The sequence below is a fragment of the Tupaia chinensis genome, unplaced genomic scaffold (genome assembly GCF_000334495.1).
Source record: "Tupaia chinensis unplaced genomic scaffold, TupChi_1.0 Scaffold000582_1, whole genome shotgun sequence".
In the NCBI taxonomy this organism is placed as follows: Eukaryota; Metazoa; Chordata; class Mammalia; order Scandentia; family Tupaiidae; genus Tupaia; species Tupaia belangeri.
Genome location: NW_006160098.1, coordinates 397,990 through 420,220, shown reverse-complemented (window position 1 = coordinate 420,220; position 22,231 = coordinate 397,990). Strand labels below are relative to the sequence as shown.

The following is a 22,231-nucleotide window of genomic DNA, read 5'->3' as shown; positions in this document are numbered from 1 at the left end:
TCCTCCATTCTCCTCTTGGGATCTTGGGCACACATGCACACGTGCCTAGCATGAGTTTAAGCCACCGGGTCCAGGACTTGAACTGCGGTCGACTACACGGGAGTCCAGCGACACAGCCATTACGCTGACTGCTGGTCCACAACAGGTGTTCTTAAGAGTCCTTGTCAAGCATCCCTGCAACTATATTTTCAGTAATCATTTCCCTTCTTTTGAATTTATCTTTTCTAACATTGAAGAACTTACCCTAACTTAAAATAGCTACTGAAATACTATCATAATTAATGTATTTGCTTTTTAAAAAAGTTCTCTTTTTTCCAAGAGAAGTGGCATGACCACAGGAAGGAGGATACCAGCCGCATGTTGCTGACAGTTTACTGGTGGTTGAAACTCCATAAGTAAGAGATGTCAACATGGAGTTTACATACACTAGTGGTTTTACCTGTTGTTCCAGTCAGTTTTTTTTTTTTTTATCCCCTTCTTTCCCTTTCATCATTAGTAGACTGTAGGATCTGAAACTTGAAGTAGTATTGACTGAATCAGAGAAATGTCTTCAGATATGTTAGGTATTTTTATTTGTTTCTTTTTCTGGATAAGTGTTTTTAAAGAATTATTTATAAGTTTTATTCATTCTTATTATTTTTAAATTTCCTATAAGCATATGTTCTCACTTGAGAGAGACAAAGTGAGAAAGCAAGTCACTGGTTTTGAGATTGGAACTATGTTTGGCCATGTGGGAACCCAGCACCTTAACCACTATGCCATCTGTTGGCCCCTCCAGATCAATTTTAAGAAGAGGAGACCAGCAGATGGTGTAATGGTTATGTCATTAGACTCCCATGTAGTCAATCATGGCTTGAGTCCTACACTCCATGACTTAGAAAACATACCAAGCGTGAGTGTGCCCAAAATCCCAAGAGGAGAAGGGATTGCGGTATGGCTATTCCTCCTGGGGGTGGTGGTGGTGGTGGTGGTGGTGGTGGGGTGGTGGTGATTTCTGTCTTTCTGTTTCTTTCTCTGGCAAGCTCATGTACCCTATCACAAAAGAAAAAAAAAGTCTCTCTTAAAAGAAAAAGGAGAAGGTGAAGAGAACTATAAATATAAAGAAAAATGTAATAACATTTGTTAAGAGAGGAAAATGGAAAAATGGCATGGTAGAAGCTGGCGCTAAAATTCTATAACTGATTGCTACCTTATTGCAAAGCCTGCAGGTGATATTATCACATAAATTAAATATCATTGGTTAAATATTTAGTAGTATCAAGGCCAGCAGGTGGTGTGGTGGTTAAAGTGCTGGAATTCCTACATGGCTGACCACAGTTCAAGTCCTGGACCTAGTGGCTTGCTTTCTTGCTTTCTTTCTCTCTGTGTGTCTGTCTCTCTCTGGTCAAATTAAGATAAGTGAATGAATACATAAAATTAATTAATTCCTTAAAAAAGCATTTAGTACCATCTTACAATCCTGTCTATTGTCTACCATTATGTTGCTAACAAGAATACCTGAGACTGAGTGATTTAGGAAGAAATAGAGGTTTATTTGATTCACGATTCTGGTGTCTAGAAATTCCAAAGGCATAAAGTTGTCATCGGTCCAATCTATGTCACAGCCTGACTTACAGGAGCAGAGAGAAAGGTGGGTGCATGCAGAGAGAGCAAACCGGGACAGCCACATTTTTTTTTTTTAATAACCTGCTTTCTCAAGAACTATTCCCCTATCACCAGAGCTAGAACTCACCAGTGCCTCACAAAGCAACATTAATCCATTCCTGAGGCTGATGCTTCCAGACCTTGTCACTGCTCACCAGGCCTCACGACTGCAGTGATGCTACATTAGAGGCCAAATTTCAAAACAAGAACCTCTTGGGGTCAAATTGTTATCCAAGCCAGAACAGCCCCTCACTGTGTAGCTTTGCATTCTTTTCTGATTCTTGTTATGTTCTGGCAAGAATTTCTGTGAAAGTTTCTTAAAGAGTCGTTTACAGTCAAAATGCTGTTAGCAATGTGAATAGGTGTCAGTTACATTTAACCTTAAAAGTGTTACATTTTTATATTCTCAAATTAATAGTGTGAATATTTACTTTAGTCACTAATATTTCCTCAGGAGTCCCAGGAAACAAGTTGACATTCAGTAAAATATGTATAGGGTCGACCTATTGAATTAGTGGTCTTTCACAACCACTTTCTTGGCTAAAGAGTCTATCTTTTTTTAACATGGGGTGGTGGGGGTGTGGTGGTGGGGTGGTGGTGATTTCTGTCTTTCTGTTTCTTTCTCTGGCAAGCTCATGTACCCTATCACAAAAGAAAAAAAAAGTCTCTCTTAAAAGAAAAAGGAGAAGGTGAAGAGAACTATAAATATAAAGAAAAATGTAATAACATTTGTTAAGAGAGGAAAATGGAAAAATGGCATGGTAGAAGCTGGCGCTAAAATTCTATAACTGATTGCTACCTTATTGCAAAGCCTGCAGGTGATATTATCACATAAATTAAATATCATTGGTTAAATATTTAGTAGTATCAAGGCCAGCAGGTGGTGTGGTGGTTAAAGTGCTGGAATTCCTACATGGCTGACCACAGTTCAAGTCCTGGACCTAGTGGCTTGCTTTCTTGCTTTCTTTCTCTCTGTGTGTCTGTCTCTCTCTGGTCAAATTAAGATAAGTGAATGAATACATAAAATTAATTAATTCCTTAAAAAAGCATTTAGTACCATCTTACAATCCTGTCTATTGTCTACCATTATGTTGCTAACAAGAATACCTGAGACTGAGTGATTTAGGAAGAAATAGAGGTTTATTTGATTCACGATTCTGGTGTCTAGAAATTCCAAAGGCATAAAGTTGTCATCGGTCCAATCTATGTCACAGCCTGACTTACAGGAGCAGAGAGAAAGGTGGGTGCATGCAGAGAGAGCAAACCGGGACAGCCACATTTTTTTTTTTTAATAACCTGCTTTCTCAAGAACTATTCCCCTATCACCAGAGCTAGAACTCACCAGTGCCTCACAAAGCAACATTAATCCATTCCTGAGGCTGATGCTTCCAGACCTTGTCACTGCTCACCAGGCCTCACGACTGCAGTGATGCTACATTAGAGGCCAAATTTCAAAACAAGAACCTCTTGGGGTCAAATTGTTATCCAAGCCAGAACAGCCCCTCACTGTGTAGCTTTGCATTCTTTTCTGATTCTTGTTATGTTCTGGCAAGAATTTCTGTGAAAGTTTCTTAAAGAGTCGTTTACAGTCAAAATGCTGTTAGCAATGTGAATAGGTGTCAGTTACATTTAACCTTAAAAGTGTTACATTTTTATATTCTCAAATTAATAGTGTGAATATTTACTTTAGTCACTAATATTTCCTCAGGAGTCCCAGGAAACAAGTTGACATTCAGTAAAATATGTATAGGGTCGACCTATTGAATTAGTGGTCTTTCACAACCACTTTCTTGGCTAAAGAGTCTATCTTTTTTTAACATTTTCTTTTAAAGTTTTACATACATAGGTATTTTTTTCTCTGCAAGTTCTTTGTCTTCTCTCTCCATGTACTTATTGTCTTTCTTGGGCTTTAAACTCTTTGTATAACAAAAATATTAGTCTTCAGAGAATATTTTCTATTACTAATTCTCTGAGCTGTATTACTTTTCTTCACTCTTAGCTAATGTTTCTGTGGGAGATATTTCGATTACTTCATGGAACTGTTCAGTCAGTTTAACGCATATAGATTTTCTGTATCTTGGATCAATAGTTGTTTTCTAAATTATTTATTTTGAAATATTTATAGCATGGAAGCCAGTGCTTTTAAAACATTTAAGTGAGATAAATCCAAACCTACATTGAACTATTTGACTTGCTATTTGCAGAAGTTGCTGTCATTTCTGTAAAGGGACATGAAGGCGAATGTAAGAGAATTAGCTTTACTTTTCATTTATTCTATTGTGACAGCCACTCTCCTATCCTTCCCTGATGAGTTTTTTGAATATCGTGTTAGTATTAGTGAATTTTTACGACCAGATGTCTTGCCTGGTGGGTTAGTGTATCTGTTGGATGATAATTGTAGCATTGCTGTTCTAACTACATAAACTCACTTGATAAAACATTCTCAAATGAGGGTGTAACAAGAGACTCATTACCCCCAAGGTAATGCTCCCTGCTGTTCTGGCAAGGGAATGAAACCCTGATGGAATCTAAATGGCCCTCCTAGGGCCAGGGTTGGGTGGCACAGAAGAGGCAGGGGGATGGAGGTGGTGGCCTCAGATTCTCTGGGCTCTGCGTCTGGCCAAACCCTGCATCTGGTGTTGACCAGGAAATCTGGTGCCAATGACATACAATGTCACATCTGTTTCTGACAAATGTTTAAGCACTGAGTTCTTCATTGCCTGGCATGGAAACCTGGCATCTAGTACTTCTAAATATAGGTTCGAGATTTCTGCAGATTTGGGGTTCATGTACCCTTGCTCCATTTTTCTGTTTCGGATCAGATTTTTATTTTGCTCTTCTACTATGTAGTTTTGAAGGGTCATTTTAGCCACATTCTGTTGCCACAGATTTTTTAAGTCACCTGTTTTGGCATCTCAGTGAATATTTATCATGAATTCTACCTCCATGTTTAGTATGGAATCCTTGGTATGACTATTTTCCATCATTATACATACAATGAAAATAGTTTTTATGGAAGGATAACTTTGGTATTTAGAACCCTCAAAAATTACATGGATATATCAGGCCATTAATTCATTAATTCATTTAATATTTATAACAATGCTATGTAAGATAGCTGTTACTCTATTTTCGTAAGGTAGGAAGTTGAGGTTTAGGTAGACTATGTTGACTTAACCAAGATTCTGATGCCCAGTTCCCACTTAATCCTTCACACCATTCAGCATCCACGTCCCTAAGCCAGGCCAGGCCACTGTGTTACTGAAGTCCTAGTGGGTATTTCTGCTTTTCGAGACCCTGCATTCTATCACAGCATATTAAATCAAAAATGTTGCTTTCTCCAGAATCCGCCTTTACCTTTTCACTTTCTATTATAACCCAGTTCTCCTCACTGAATTTCTGTGCTGCTGTCTTTCGGTCCAGTTTATATCCTTCTTAAAGGTTGAAAGTTTGGGTTTTCCTTGGCTTGCATCTGAAAGGCAGATAGTTAGAGCTCATGATCAGTTTACAATGAATGGATCATTTATTTTTAATTTTCTCGAGCATGTAACATTCACATCTCATTCCTTTTTAAAAAAAATTATTGCTGCCTGCTAGTTATTTTTGAATGTGTATTCCTAGAGTTGACTTTTTAACAGGTTGGCTTCAAATCCAAAAGGTATAAAAGAATCTATATTGAGTAACTGTTATCTGAAATGCTTGAGAAGACTAGAATGTTTTCGATTTTGGATTTTTTTTTTTTTTTAATATTTGCATGTATCATGGGGAGGGCCCAAACCTCATGAAATCCATTTAGGTTTCCTATATACATTATCCACAGAGCCCAAAGGTTATTGTATACGTGGGTTTTGAATTGCAGCATTTTGACTGTGATCTGTCATCTGAGGTCAGGTTTGGAACTTTCCACTTGTGTCGCATCAGCGCTCAAATCATTTGGATATTGGAGCCTTTCAAGTTTTCAGATTAGGGATGTGCAGTGGGTACTAATAATAGTTAACTACTCCTACTTGGCACTCACTGTGTGCCAGACATCCTGCTCTGCGTTTTTACTGCATTACTTAATCCTCACCAAGGTGACGCAGTTGGCCATCCTCACTTTATGAATGAGTGAACTGGAACAACAGAGATGCACCTGAACCCTAAGCTGGTCTGGGTTTTATCTTTGGACCAGCGCAGTGTCCTCTCCTTTGGAAAACCTTTCATGACCAGAATCTCTTTTCTGGGCTGCTCAGTGCTGGCTGTCCATCCAGACATTTTTCTTACATTGCACTTAATACGCTTTCTCTCATTTCCTCCTTAGATTATAGCTTCCTCGAGACAGGTACCTTGTCCCTTGTCTTACACTTTTTTTTTTTTAATTAAAATTTTTTTTTTTTTATTTGCAGGTCCAAAACTTCACACTATATACTTAAAAAGCCAATACATTGCTAGGACTGATTTTCCCATTTTAAAAAAATGGTTACATATGGTCTACTTAGAATTCTCAAGAAAACCATAGCCGTCTGTAAACTCCAGAGCACCTCATACCAACAGATATAAACCATATATGGAGTATACTGTGTAGACCGAATGAAGAGAGATGGTTTTAAACCTCTGTACATGTGTATAGGAGTTGCCACCAAGGACAAGGAGGATCTTGACAGCCCTACAGTCTAACCTGTCTTCTTATTTTTTCCCTTTTTATTTTCTATAGGGTGTATGTGCTCACTAGAGAGAGGCAGAGAGAAACTGAGAGACAGGAAAAGTAAGAAATCACCTCTTAGGGGGGTGGCCATGACACGATCCCCTCTCCTCCATTCTCCTCTCAGGATTTCGGGCACACACACACACACACCCCACACGTCTCAAGCCATTGGTTCTGGGACTCAAATCACGCAAGGGGCCATTTGGGATCTAGCGCCTCAACCACCAGACCCCCTGCTGGCCCTGGCCTACTTATTTTTATCCAATATTCTTCATGGTTTCAGGAGGATTTTGTATATTCTGATTGCATGCTTTGTAAACTTTTACAGAAGGCAGAGAGAAATGTTTATGTCCTGCTGTTTAAACACTGCAGACTCGTACTGTCTGTATTCTGCAAGTGGTTCTGTTACCTAATTCAGTCTTTCTGAGTATTGGTCACATGTGAGGGGACCCCTCCAAAAGTTTGTGAACAAGTGGAATTAAAGCACTGGTTCATTTTGTTACACAACGTTTGGAAATCCATACATAGCGTGTTTTGTTTGTAATGTCGTTGCCTGTGACCTTTTTGAAGACCTCTTACATGAGAATCACAGGCTTTCTTTTCGTTGTCTTTTTGTAAATGAAAGATTCTTAGGTGACGTCTTCAGAGTCACAGAATTAGAATCTCAGGGAGAAAGGAACAGAGGACCCCACGTAAGTCTGATGAACATCGAAGAATAGGAACTACCCTCAATATGTTCCAAATACTGTCTGGGAAAAGAGCGTTACGTCACCAGTAGTATTTGGACTATTGCGCAGTTATTTCCCACTTAATAGCTGTCGAGAGCACTGACATTTATCTGGTTATACTGCTGTGTATTTTACAGTTGATTTGTGCTGGTGCGTTCTGTGGATACTCTAATTACTCTAAACCATATGGCCATGGCAGGCAGCTGACAAATGGGTTACGATTTCCCAGGCTGAAAAAAAAGAAGCCATCTTTGCTTTTCTTGTTTGGGAGAAATTGGAATTTGGGGCGTTGAGCTGGTCCTGGCTTATTTTCACGGACGTTACAGCTTTTACACACAGGCTTTTCCTGGCGGTTAGTGGAGGAGAGGAACCTCCTGTTGTGGCAGAAACTTCATCGGTTCTCAGGAAAGATTATTTGTACCATCCATGGGCCAAAACACGTGGGCCTGTTCCCTCAGTAACAGCTGGAACCTTCAGGTGGGGCCTCCTCAGGACATATAGCCTGGAGTGGTATTGGCAACTGTCCCTTGTCAAAAGCCGCACTGTGGAGAATTGTTTAAAGAACAGTCAGTCTGAGTATTTTATTCTAGAGTTTATCCCTGTATTAAAGTGAGCCATCCAAAAGGTGTTTTTAAAATTTCTCATCTTCGGGACCAACCAATGGCATAGTGGTTATGTCGCTGGAGTCCCACATATTCTACTGTGGTTTGAATCCTGGATCTGGTGGCTTGAAACTCATGCTGGGTGCACGTGTGTGCATGCCCCAAAATCCCAAGAGAAGGGAGGAGATGGCGTGGCCATCCCCCCTGGGGGGTGATTTCTAGCCTTTTGTTTTTCAATTTCTCTCTGTCTCTCCAGCAAGTGCACATGCCCTATCACAAAAGTCTCTCCCTTTTAAAACAAGAAAAAATTCTCATTTGGCATCTCCCACTTTATTTCCTTATTTAGAAAAGAGAGCTTGAGTCATGGGCATTGGGGATTTATCTTGCAATTACTTATCCAGCAGGAGCATTGGTATAGATAATTGGGCTTCTTTTTTTTTTTTTTTTCAATTTAATAAGTAAATACAAGCTGAAACTTACTAAAAATGTGACAGATTAGAAAAAGCTCAATATTTCTTCTTGCCACATAGATCATATTGACAATTACTTTTCATGAACTGGGCTGACAGTGTGATAATGGAAGAACGGCTGGTCCTTCATTTACAAGGGGTCAATCTGCGATTTATCGGCTCCGAGATGGTGTGACGTAGTCAGTAGAAGCAGTACTTCAAGTACCTGTAGATGTATTGTTTCCACTTTGAGTACAGTATTCAATAAGTTACATAAGCTACCCAATCCTTTATTGTAAACGAAGCTGTGTTACCTGTTTTTGCCCAACTCCAGGCTCACGTAAGTATTTTGAGCATGTGTGCTTGGCTAAGCTATGATTTTAGGTAGGCTAGGAGTGTTAAGTGGATTTTCGACTCAGTATTTTTATCTTAGGATGGGCTTGTGATCCCACTGTTCAAGGAATATCTGTATATTGCTTTGGTTCTAATTATTTTAGAACACTCAGCATTTTTCTGCCTTTTTTCCATATTCCTGATTTCTAATTTATGCCTTATTTCTCCAAACAAAAGGAGACAGTTGTACATTCTTCAGGAAAAAAATTTCTATTCAATTGATTATTATTTTTTTTCTAAATGAGTCATCTTATCCTAACAGAAACCTGTACATTAAAATATATTCATATATATATATATATATATATATATATATGAGAGGTTTTTCCACAATGAGTGACTGGGTAACTGGATACACTTAAAAGTGTGTATTTACTGTAAAGGTATTTTATATCCTTATTTTATTAGTTAGGAGTGCATTAATTTTTTTTTTGGAGAGGTTTTTTGCTATAGGGCACATGCATTTGCCAGAGAGAGAGAGAGACAGGCAGACAGACAGCCATAAATCACTCCCCTGGGTGGATGGCCACGCTGTAATCCCTTTTCCATTCTCCTTTCGGGATTTTGGGCATGCACGCACATGCACCTGGCGTGAGTTTAAGCCACCGGGTCCGGGACTCGAAGCGTGGTCAGCTACATGGGAGTCCAGCTAAATGGCCATTTTGCTACCTGCTGGTCCCACGAGTGCATTACTAGTAATTGGCAAAAGCATGAGGATATTTTGAATAGACAGGGATTTGATTTTACAAATCTCTTGGTGTAGAAGTGGAGAGTTGATGTTACCATGGCACTGGGTTCTTCCTATATTTTCCCTCACTTTGGCATCCTTAGAGCATAATAATTTATCCTTAAGCTTCGTCTCATCTCAAAATTCTGAAGTTGTCAACTGGCTTCAGTCCTTCTAGATATTATTTCCAAGGAGGAAGAAAGAGCGTGAAAGGCTTTCGTCTGCTCTCTTCTTCCCCTGCCAGGAGTTAGTTATATTTTATTGATCAAAACTATGACATATATGACCACTGTTGTGTGTAAGGGAGATGGAAAAAATAATAATGTTACGTTTAGCCTGTATTACAGGAGAGAAAAGGAGGTCTGTGAATTGCTGCTTTTATGGTCTCTGTCAAGTGTCCTTATTGAAAATAGATCAGTATTTTTTCTGTTTTGTCTTTAGTACAGCTCTTTTTCCTCGTCATAATTCAGTGTAGGAATTCAGAGCATATTTTATCTGAGTCTGTTCACTTAGATGATGCCTTTTTTGAGGTACAGATTATATTTTGTAATGTGTTGAGTTTAGTTATTTGATAAATTATTTTTAAAGAGATTTTTGCTATAGGGTGCATGCACTTACCAGAGACAGATAGAGAGACAGAGAGATAGAGACAGATAGAGAGAAGCACCTTCCCAGGGGGGATGGCCATGCACAATCCCTTTGCCCCCACTCTCTTCTTGGAACTTTGGGCACCCATGCACATGTGCCCGGTGTGAGTTTTAAGCCACCAAGCCTGGGACTCAAACTGTGGTCAACTAGGCGGAAGTCCAGCTACGTAACCATTACACCATCTGCTGGCCCCATTATTTGATTAATTCTAAGAGACGTATGAGTAGATAGCATATTGAAAACTTCAGTACTTTTCAAATGTTGCCTTTCTAGTCTTTGGAAGTTTCTAAGTTTTGTGAGAAAACCTCAACACTGTGGCTAGAGATGAGCACAAATGGCAATTTTCATACCAGAATAGCATTAGAGGTGCTTTCTCAGAATCAGATTGAAGGAAGAGGACCATAAAACACCGGAAAGTAAGGAAAATTATGTACTTCATAAAACAGGTATTGCTTATTTTGAGAATAAATGAGGAGAAAAACAATGTGACAGCAAAGGTACTTTGTAAACCAGAACAGATAGCGTGGGCTTCCAGTCCCGTCTACCATGTCCAAGTATATACGCTTCTCATGTAAACTTACCTCTTGGACCCTTGCCTTCCTCAGCCTGCTTTTTTTTTTTTTTCAACTAAAATTATTTTTTAAAAGGTATTTTGCCATAGGGCATGTGCACTAGCTAGAGAGAGAAACCCAGAAAGGGAAAGCTAGAAATCAACCCTCGTGCCACAATCCCTCCTCCATTTTCCTCTTCAGATTTTGAGCATACATGCATAAGAACCTGGAGTGATTTTCAAGCCACTGGGTCCAGGACTCGAATTGTAGTCAGCTCTCTGGGAGTCCAGCCCCTTAACTACCATGTCAGATGCTGGCTGGACCCATCCTCAGCTTTTTATATAAACATTGATTATGCTAACCTGACGGTGTCATTTGGCTCCTACATCCAGAAAACTGCTTGATACATGGTACGTGTTGGTTACCTGTTAGTTTCCTTTATTGACTGAATAAAGGTGCATAGAATGCCTACTTTCAGAAGCAGGGCGTGCCCAGGTCATTATCTCTGGTCTTGTCAATTTGTCTTTCATGTGAAAGAAACCCCTATTTTATCAACAGCCCAACAGTCACGCTTAGAATGGCACAGTGGAAGCCTGTATTGAGTGACTACTTGTGATGAGAAAGCCACTCTAAATCCATTTTGGAATGAATGAATTTCATGTACTCAGTAAAGTTCGGTAGGATTTTTTTGACTTTTAGGAAATACGATTGTGCTTTCAAAACCTTTTATTTTTGTTTGTTTCTTTATAGTTTTTTGTTTTTCTTCAAACCAGGATTTTAAGAGCGGTCTTGGCATTACCATAATCCCTATGAATGTAGCAAATGTAAAGCAAGTGGACCGAACTGTGAAACAGTCTTTTGAAATCATCACTCCCTACAGGAGTTTCAGGTAAGCTATTTGTTTTTTTTCTTTTTTTGGAGAGCTTTTTGCTATAAGGCGCGTGCACTCGCCAGACAGATAGAGAGAGACAGAAAGCAAAAAATCACCCCCCCCCGTGGGGGATGGCCAACGCCACAATCCCTTCTCCTCCAGTCTCCTCTCAGGATCTTGGGCACACACACACAAACTCCCAGCATGAGTTTAAGCCACTGGGTCCAGGACTCAAACCGCGGTTGACTACATGGGAGTCCAGCGACATAGCCATTAGGCTAACTGCTGGTCCCTCAGGTAAGCTATTTTTAAACAGCGCTTGTGTGTTCTGCTATAGGAAGGCATGGTTGATGCTGCACCTTCGTATTGCTAGTGGTGATTTTTATCTCTTAGAGGACACTTAAAATTTTCTTTCTCACATTGTTTAATTTATTAGCTAGCATGTAAAAACACTTTGTAAAAGTGACTCAGATAGTCTCACACAAAGAAGCTTCTTCATGAAATTGCAGTGGTTTCTTTTCTTAATACCTCATTTTCTTCGTAAGTTAGGTGAATATGTTAATTATTTTATTAACAACGAGTGGCAAGTTTCTTTATATTTAGAAGGAATAAAATGAGCATAGTACACTGTCTTTGTATTCTTATTTACCTTTTTATAGCTTAATCAAATACAATCATTCCTTTAAGATTATGCCCTGGGACCAGCAGATAGTGTAATGGTTACGTCACTGGACTCCCTTACAGTTGACCGTGGTTCGAATCCTGAAAACTCACGCCAGGTGTGTGTGCATGCCCAAAATCCTGAGAGGAGAATGAAAGAGAAGGGATTATGGCATGGCCATCCCCCCTGGAGAGTGATTTCTTGCTTCTGTGTGTTTCTTTCTAGCTTTCTGGAGAGCACATGTGCCCTTTAGCAAAAATCTCTCTAAAAAAGAAAAAAAAAAAAGATTTTTCTGTAGCAATTACAATTGCTTCATTTGATTTCCTCATGCACTCCAGCTTAAAATAAGGAATTTAATGGCTTTTGCAATACTTACTGATCCACAGATTTTAGCATTTTGCTACCTATCTTGTATTATGGTATTCTATTAACTGTGTCATTACTACAATGAAGCAGAATTTATTACAGCATAGCAGGTATTTTACAGTGACTCTTTTTTTTTTTTTTTTTTGGAGAGTCTTTTGCTATAGGGTGGATGCATTTGCCAGAAGGACAGAGAGAGACAGAGAGACAGAAAGCAAGAAATCACCCCCCAAGGGGGATGGCCATGCCATTATCCCTTCTTCTCCATTCTCCTCTCGGAATCTTGGGCACATATGCACATGCACCCAGTGTGAGTTTACGCCACCAGGTCGGGGACTCAAATCGTGGTCTACTACATGGGGATCCAGCGACAGAGTCATTACACCAACTGCTGGTCCCACAGTGACTCTTTTGTGTACAGAATAAGTGACTAGTCAGTGTCTGTTGAGTTCAACTGTATTCATTTGACATATATAATCAACAGACCCCAGGATACTGTACATGTTAGAGGCTATTTTTTCTAGGCCTTTGAAGGACTGGCAGTTACTTAGCAATTTCAAAGATGCTACCTTGTCTGTTACTTATTTTATCTGTCAACATATTTCCACTGGCTGAAATTCTGAGAAAGAAATAATACATTAAGAGTACCAAGCTTTGTTTTCATCATGTGCAGAAACTGAAATGCAGGTATTGGCTGTAACTGACATCTAATAGAACTCAAAACCACTAACGTTATCGTTATCATAGCAGTGCTGGAATTAAAAGATGCCTCAAAGTATCATCTGTGTAGACTACTTACTCTCATTAAGGATTATTTAGAGCATGTTAACCATCTACTGTGTTCATTATAGTTCAGAGCATTTTCAACTTTAGAACAGAGCATTTTAACGTGAAGCATCATTTAGTGAGTCATGGTCAACTGAGTACAGAGCACCATAACACCTTCTCTGGCACGTCATAGATACTCATTTTTTTTTCTCTTTTTTCCTTTATTTATTGGGTTGTTGGAAAAGTCATGATGCATTTTTGCATAGAAAAGTATGTCATGAGTTTTCCAATGACCCTTTATTTTATTTCCTTCGTGAGCAAAAGAGACAGAAAGTGAGAGTTACAGAGAGACAGCATCCACCTCAGAGCCTTAGTGTTGTGATCTTTTTCCGTCTTCGGCTAGCCCCATATTGTGGCCCACAGGTGCATGGCGCACTCAGGGAAGTGTGTGGGTGCAAACCTGGGACCTTCCCATCTGGATCAGCCTCTTGGCTTTGCAGTTAGCACTACACCAGTGCCCGGCCCTCAGGTCGTATTTCTTGAAGGAGTGAACTGGTGGTATTTAATGTTTTATGTCTACACTCAAGTACCAGTAGCACCAAGAATCAGAATAACCCAGAACATGGTTAAAAATGAGTCAGTACTGTTAGAATAGTAAAACCAGTTAGAACTTTTTTTGATTTCTCAGTTTTTTGAAGCCATCTGGACAGGCTTCTAATTAAAAAGTGAATCTATTTTTAAGTCTGGGGGGGGACATCATTTCAGGTGGGTGTTTTTGAAAATTTAGTTTCAGACTCTCATGACATACCTGCTTGGCAAAATATCCCAGTAGTCCTGAAATTCTGCCAGTCTCGTATTGAATATTATAGCCATGATCTCTCATTGTAGCTTTTTTGACCTAACAAGGCGATTTTTATATCGTGGTTAGAAAAATGTGTGTGTTCATTTGGATTTAAGATCTACAAACAAAAGTCCTAAGCCATGGGGAAATTTAAAGACAAGAAAAACAATTGTGAAATTAGATGATTTTTAACTGAAAAGGCCATCCAAAACTGTCCGGAGGGTAGACTTGTCAGCTGCTGTTTAATTTGAGAGTGAAATGAATATGCACATTGAACACACTGCTTAATTGGCCTTTACAAGGGCAATCGATAACGCTGAAACGTTCGTTGTTGCAGCTTTACAGCCGAGTCTGAGAAAGAGAAACAAGACTGGATTGAAGCTGTGCAGCAGTCGATAGCAGAAACCCTCTCTGACTACGAAGTAGCTGAGAAGATTTGGTTCAACGAGTCTAACAGGAGCTGTGCAGATTGTAAAGCCCCGGATCCCGACTGGGCATCTATCAATCTCTGTGTTGTCATCTGTAAGAAGTGTGCAGGTAATTCACGATGCATCGTGCTCATCACCGCTCTGTGGCAGATCAGCACTAAAATGTTCTTTGTCGTCATGTGTCTTAGCTAATGGTTGTGAAAAGTAAAATCAGACTAATCCCACTGAAATCAAATTCAGAAATATAATTCTAAATGTCTCCTTTGCATGACGTGGCTGTCAAAATCGATTTTAGCATGTAATCCTATTTGTGCCTACGAGGCTATGGATTTTAAAAAGACAATGTCGACATTTGGGGATTTTTTAAGTGTGTGTGTGTGTTTCAGAGAGCACCCTGAACAAGCTTGCATTTTTATGTGGAGGTTTGCCCATTTTTCCCAGTCATGTTTTTGTGAGATGTGTTTCACATCAGGGCTGCTCTGAGATCTTAACTTAGTATATCAGATCCGAGATCTTAGAATAGGAAATTCTAGTAGAAACATCTCACAAGAGCATTGGTATTTATGACAATCCACTGGTACTATGTCTGGTTTTCTTGAGTGACCTGATCATCTGATCTCAGGGTCTGGGAGCTCAGAGTTGTTAGGTGAGAAGAGGGACCAGCTGGTCATGTAACAGCTTAGGTATGTGGTCATCGAGGTCTTGGAGGAAGTTAACTACAATCTCAACCTCACTTCCATTTTCCAGTACCTATTCTCTCCTCTATGTCCCACCCTACACACACACCTAGAATACCAGCTATGGTGTTGGTTGGAGATATTAAAAATGATACATAAGGGGACCAGCAGTTAGCATAATGGCTATGTCGCTGGACTTCCATGTAGTCGGCCGCCGTTCGCGTCCCGGACCCGGTGGCTTAAAACTTATGCTGGGCGCATGTGTGTGCATGCCCAAGATCCCAAGAGGGGAATGGAGGAGAAGGCATTGTGACATGGCCATCCCCCCTGGGGGATGATTTCTCGCTTTCTGTCTCCCTGTCTCTCTCTCTGTCTGTCTAGTGAGAGCACACGCCCTATAGCAAAAACCTCTCAAAAAAAAAAAAAAGTGATACATAAGACCCGGTGTTTTCTCCACACTTGCATACATATCATTTCAATAGAGCATGGTAGATGCAGGACTAGAGTTGAGTGCAAAGTCGATGAGGGAATATAGAGGAGGAGCACCTGACTTAGCCAGAGCGAAGACAGCAAGGACCCACCATGCCACCTGTTGCTTCATGCCCAGAATGCTTTGTCACGCTCTGTTCTGCAACACTTCTCATCATACTGTGTTAGATTCCTCACCAGCTAATTAACAGGATCAGTCACAACAACAGATGTCAGCAGTCACCTTTGAGTGTTTATCCCTCTCCTATTTTTTTCTCTCCAGTCGTACTGGAAGAGAGCCGTCCAAGGCTGTTCTCCTCACGCTTTCCCCCTTCTTAGGATCCTCTGTCACTTAGTCTTTTAAGTAACTATTCAACTGTGGTTTCTCTTGTTTTAGCGTATAAACTTGCTTGCGTCTGTCTCGCTAACACCAGCCACTTTCTGGTCTAGGGCTCACCATGTTTTCCCTTTCAGAGGCCAGGTATTTTCAAAAGTAGCAGTCTGTGTGGGTTTTCATCATTTCTCCTTCTAGTCTTTCCTCAGCATTCTGTACTCCGCTTTCTTTTCTCTCTCCTCCAGTGGAAGTATTTTTATCACATCGACCATAATATCTTAGCTCTCAGTTTCCGTGGGGTCAGTTCCTATCTTTACTGTCTTTTCCTCAGCACTGAGACCTTGACCAGTATATGTCCCTCTAAGCTCTCTGTCCTCCCAGCACACCACTCTCCCCCACCCCCTTTGTTCTTTTTCAGGTTACTTTCCATCTCTTTCTTGCTAAAGTGTGTGTGACATTCTGTGCTTCCTCTGCAGCTCTCTTCCACCTCATTGTTTCTGAGTGATGTAATGTGTCACTTGAAGTCAGCAATCGTTTTTAAGCATGTCATTCGCACTCTCATGAGCACCAGACTTTGACCATCATCTTCTAACTCGAATCTCTATTTCAGTTTGCCAAAGATACTTCAGAAATAACAAGCAAAAATTGAAGCCCTCATTGCCGTCCCTAGCTCAGTATATAAATCTACAACTTTTTTTTACATTCCTGATCTTGGTTATATTAATCACAAGCAATATCATTGTCCACCCTACACTCAAGACCAAGGCTTGATGGCCGTCTTGGCCTTTCCTCATCACTGAGTCCTGTGAGTTTTATCTTCACGGTGGCTCCAAGTCTGTCTTCCCTCTCTTGTTTCTGTTTTTTCTCACCTAGGCTATTTCAACAATCCTTTTCCACCATTCCTACGAGATTTTTAGTTTTTCTTTTCTCTTGAGTATTGACTTTAGGTAGACTTCAGACATACAAACCTATGCAAGTTCCTGCCAAAAGATTTTGTCTTTGTGCTCTGAATAGTTTCTGTTTCAAGAAAGAAAGGGAGTAACCTCTTACCTAATGTAGGAAAAGAAAACTTGGCTCATAAGGTGAAGGATCCTTATCTTCTATACTTGTATACTTACTCTCCTTAGCCTGAAAGGCATCTGGTATATGCCTGGGTACTCAGTAACGACTCAGTGATGGCTCATTGAAATGATGATAATAGGTTATTGGGGGCCAGCCCAATAGCAAAGCCATTAAGTGCTGTGTGTGGAAAGCCAGATTCCACGTGGCCAGCCACAGTTTGAATCCTGGCCCCAGTGGCTTGAAAAACTAGCCAAGTGAGGGTGTGCTTATGGCATGGAGAAATAAAGGAAAACAGTTTATACCTCTCTTTTCTCTCTGGAGACCCCATGCACATATTGGCAGTTAAAAAGGATGTTGGGCACTTTCACTCTTGTCCAGGCACAATAGTAGAATAAAGAATCCACAACAGATTTTAAAGTACGTATTTATTCGATTTGTAGCTAGATTTTTTTAATAGAGGAATTAGCATTCATGTATACATGGAATTTAAATAAAACCATTATAAAAGGTTTTCATATGCCTATGATTTTAAATTACCATATGAAGCAAAATTATATGTATGCACGTACATATGTACACACATATGTACATGCATGCATATGTATGTGTATATTTGCATATATATATTCTTTTAAAAGTGTATATTTATAAGGGTTCAGAGTGGTGATGAAGGTAATTACTGCTATCTTGATAGTGGTTGGTTATGATTTTACATAAATGTTACCACTACTCTTAACACTATGGGCATTGAGGAAAACATAGATATTGCTGTGTGTTGAGAAGATATTTGTTTTTAGAAGATAAATTTACATGCACATGAAAATGCAGTTGTTTTTTGACTTCAGGACAGCATAGATCTTTGGGACCAAAAGATTCTAAGGTGAGAAGTCTCAAAATGGATGCCAGCATTTGGAGCAATGAGCTCATTGAGGTAAGTTTTGTTTCATTGTGGGGTGGTAGTTAACAGGACCTGGGGACAAGATACTCATGGAGTAGCATGAATCACTTTAGGAGCTAATAGTGCAGGTTGCGAACCCCTTATCCAACCATTCAGGAACAGACGTATTTGGGATTTCTAATTTTTTTTTTTTTTTTTTTTTAAGATTTTGGAATATTTGCATATATGTAATGAAGTATCTTAGGGATAGGGCCTAAATCTAAAGATGAAATTCACTTATGTTTTCACATAACACCTATCCTACCTTGGAGGTCATTTTATAAAATATTTTTTCATTGCAGCATTTTGAATGTGACTTAGCATGCTCAGGCATGGAATTTTCCATTTTTTACATCAAAGTTTTGGGTTTTGGAGCATTTTAGATTTCAGATTTTTGGATGAGAGATGCTCAACCTGCAGTGGCTTTGAAAGTGCTTCCTAAGCGAGATAAAGTTATTTTAAAAATAAAAAGCACCAATTTTAATGGTAATAACTACTTTTAACATCTTGACAGCTGTTTTAAAAGCTTTTTGAAAAGAACTCTTTGCTTTTCATCCAGCATGGGAAAAATAGAAGAAAAATGAAAACATTCGGCAGAATTTACTATGTTCTTACCAACTGAGGTTGGGTCTAACTTCCTTCTCCTGTGTCCTTGTTCACTACCACTCCCCCTAGACAGCATTAACCCACCTGCTCAGCCACTTTTTTTTATTTAAAAAAATTTTTTTTATAAGCTCAGTCTTTATTATTTTTTAAAATTTCATTTTCTTTTATACATTCAATCATGTTATTTAGCTTACAAAGTGAATATTTCAACATGTGAACATTTCTCCCTAATCCAGTTGATAAAACTATAAAATTATCTTCAACAGATAATACCACATTTCCTTGTCCCGTTAATGCTTTGCCTCTGCATTTTAAACCTATCTATCTCAATATGAGTTTCAAAGAATAGCAATCTTGTACAGCAATTGCAGTTTCTTTCCAAGTTAATTTTCCCCCATTATTTAGAACAGCTTGGCTATGTTAAAAATAGATGTAGTATCTGCTTTCACACTTCATCTTCCTGAAAGATTTGAGTCTTCCATGGGTTTTCTGGTGTTTTATACTAAGTTAAGTGTTAATTTATAAAGTGAGCCAATTTTCTGCGCAAATATATTTTACAAACCAGTACATTTTATAATTTGTTGGCAATTTAGCTTTTCATCGTCATTGGAAACAAAAGAGCGAATGACTTTTGGGCTGGTAATCTTCAAAAGGATGAAGAATTACATGTGGACTCGCCAGTAGAAAAGAGAAAAAACTTTATAACTCAGAAATATAAAGAAGGGAAATTCAGGAAGACCCTTTTGGCATCTCTTACCAAAGAAGAATTAAATAAGGTACTTAGTAACACATCATAGTGGGGATGGACTTTAATGTCTTTTTAAGCATATGCCAAGATACTTGGAAAGAAGTAGTAGAGGATCTGATACAATTAGATACAATTATTATTTTATTTAATTTCCTCTTGTGTGATTGTGCCAGTTGTTTCTGCCGGTTGTTTTACGTTAGGATCCATTATTAAAAGAGGATAAAATCTTTTTCCATAGCTGGACTGTCTTCTAACTCAGATTTATCATGAAAACTTTGACAGCTTTTTCTGTTTTAGGAGCAGGATACCAACTCTAATTTCAGCTCCTGCGTTGCTAATGATGTTACCAAAGTTGACATGGTGGACTTCCTTTATTGTTACAAGCTTTCATTTGCTTAGTGCTGTGGATTTGGCATCTCCTTTGTTTTGGGCAGAAGGATTCTAGGTCTTTGTGTGCCTATTTCTTCACACACACACACACGTATTATTATTATTTTTTACTAAAGACGTCATGCAAAAAGTTTTGTTAAATATCCCTCAGCTCTTCTTTTTCTAAATTGTTGTTTCATCTCTGGCATGTTCGAGAATCTTTTATGTATAGCTATTTATCAATTTTTGCCTTTAGAAACCAATTTTTTTAGTGGCTAAATTTTCTTTCTGTCTCTCTGTTCATTTTTTTTTTTTTTTGAGAGGTTTTTGCTATAGGGCGCGTGCGCTTGCCAGACAGACAGAGACATAGAGACAGAAAGCGAGAAATCACCCCCCAATATTTACCTTCTCTTCCATTCTCCTCTCGGGATCTTGGGCACACACGCACATGTGCCCAGTGTGAGTTTTAAGCCACCGGGTCCAGGACGCGAACCACGGTCGACTACGTGGGAGTCTAGCGACATAGCCATTATGCTAACTGCTGGTTCCCATCTCTGTTCAATTTTTTTTTTCTTAATTTTTGCCATAAGTATATGCACCAGAGAGAGAGAGACTGAGAAATCACCGACACCCCCCCACCCCCCCGGAGGATGGCCATACTGCAGTCCCTTTTTCTCTGTGCTCCTCTGGGACTTTAGGCATGTGTGTATATGTGCCAGGTGTGATTTTCAAGTCAGCAGGTCCAGAACTTGAACAGTACAGTCAGCCATGTGGAAGCCAGTACCTTACTTTCTATATCCCCTGCTTACCCTTCTTGAATATGATTTTTGTTGTTTGTTTGTTTAAGGTTTTTGCCACAGGGCATGTGCACTCGCCAGAGAGACAAAGAGAGATAATGAAAGGGAAAGTGAGAAATCATCCACCTGGGGGGAATGGTCACGCCTCGATCCCTTCTCCTCCAGGCTCCTCCATGGATTTTTGGGCAGACACGCACATGCCCCTGGCATGATTTTCCAAGTCTCCAGATCTGGGACTTGAACTGTTGAGGGTCATGTGGGAATCCAGCTCCTTAACCACCATGGCACCTCTAATATGATTTTATTGGTAATCTTTGTTGATAAGGATCCCTAGGGAAGTAGCATTTTGCTGAACAGTTTGGAAAATACAGATGGTTGTTTATAATTGAAAATGTGAATTATATAAAATTGACTCATATTTCTGTTTTCTTGGTTTACTTCCCCTAAAATAAGTTTTTCTTCATTGTATATCTTTGGAAGTGATAGAGAGAGGATACCACCTACTCTTACAGCAACAGTGTACAATGAGTGCAGGACACATTATGGGATGTTTAGGTGAGGGATTTTCTGGGGACCAGACAAGACGTAGGGAACCATACAGTTATATGTAGGTTTCATTGTGATAGTTAATTTTGCTGGGGATAGAGTTCTCATGGTTCTAACTGTATTATTAAATTAATAGGCCAATATTCCAAATAGTCTTAGAGTAATAAGAGGGTATCTGAAACCTAGATTATGCTTTATCTAATTCTGTATATCAGAGGTCCATAGAATATGTGTGTAAAGAGTACATTGTGGATTTGGGAAGGTCATTGGTGAGCTCTCCTTTGTTTTTTCTTTTCTTTCTTTTTTTGGAGAGGTTTTTGCTATAGGGAGCGTGTGCTCACCAGAAAGACAGAGAGAGACAGAGAGACAGAATGCGAAACATCACCCACCCCACATGGGGGATGGCCACGCCGCAATCCCTTCTCCTCCATTCTCCTCTCGGTATCTCGGGCACGCACGCACACGTGCCCGGCGTGAGTTTAAGCTACCAGGTCCGGGACTCAAACCACGGTCAACTATGTGGGAGTCCAGCGACATAGTCATTATGCCAACTGCTGGTCCCAGGTGAGCTCTCCTTTTGATGTAATGAGGGTAGTTATTTTATTTTTTAAGATTTAATTTTTATTTATCATTATTGTTATTTTTGATTTGCTACAGAGCACTTATGTGAGAGAGAGAGAGAAAATGAGAGAAAGTGAGAAAGCAAGCCACCAGGCCTGGTACTCGAACCATAGTCAGCCACGTGGGAGTCTAGCATCTGTACCACCATGCCACCTGCTGGCCCCAGTGGGTAGTTATTGATATTTGCAAGTGAGGCCTTGTCTGGCACACCCCAATTTCTCCTAAATATTTTACAGAAGTTTACTGTTTGAACTTAAGTCCACTTTGGACTTTTTTTTTTATAGTGGCTTCTTGTTGTCAGTGAAGAATTTTTACAAAAACCAAACCAAACCATAGTTTATTGAACATTTATTTTAGATTTGCCAATTGCTGAATTCTCTTTTAGGTTCTGGAACTACACTTGTGATTAAAAAGTAGATGTACTTCTTTAATTAGACTCAGCTAGTGGAGACTGAGCACAGACTGCTGGACTCCAGTAAATGTATAAACTCAAACTTAGTGTGCTGTGAAGGTAAAGAACAGGGTGATAAGAGAGCGAATAAGAGAAAATACATGTGATTAAATTGGGGTGGCGGTGTCAGACTAATAGGGTAAAAGTAATGGTACTTGTTACGTTTTTTTAATCACTTTTATTTTATAGGCAATAAAAAAATAAGATCCAAAGTGGAGAGGGTGCCCAAGACAACCTAGCAAATTAGGAAAAAGTCA

General features: G+C 39.4%; 1 protein-coding gene across 1 annotated transcript in view; it reads left to right on the top strand.

Moving 5' to 3' along the window:
• Window positions 1-22,231, top strand: part of ARAP2 (ArfGAP with RhoGAP domain, ankyrin repeat and PH domain 2) — a 188,304-nt gene that overhangs the window by 73,286 nt on the left and 92,787 nt on the right. The window contains exons 10-13 of the mRNA XM_006158365.3: window positions 11,200-11,315; window positions 14,268-14,467; window positions 17,745-17,830; window positions 19,036-19,218. Of these exons, the coding sequence (XP_006158427.1) occupies window positions 11,200-11,315; window positions 14,268-14,467; window positions 17,745-17,830; window positions 19,036-19,218 (585 nt within the window). The remainder of the gene's footprint in view (window positions 1-11,199; window positions 11,316-14,267; window positions 14,468-17,744; window positions 17,831-19,035; window positions 19,219-22,231) is intronic.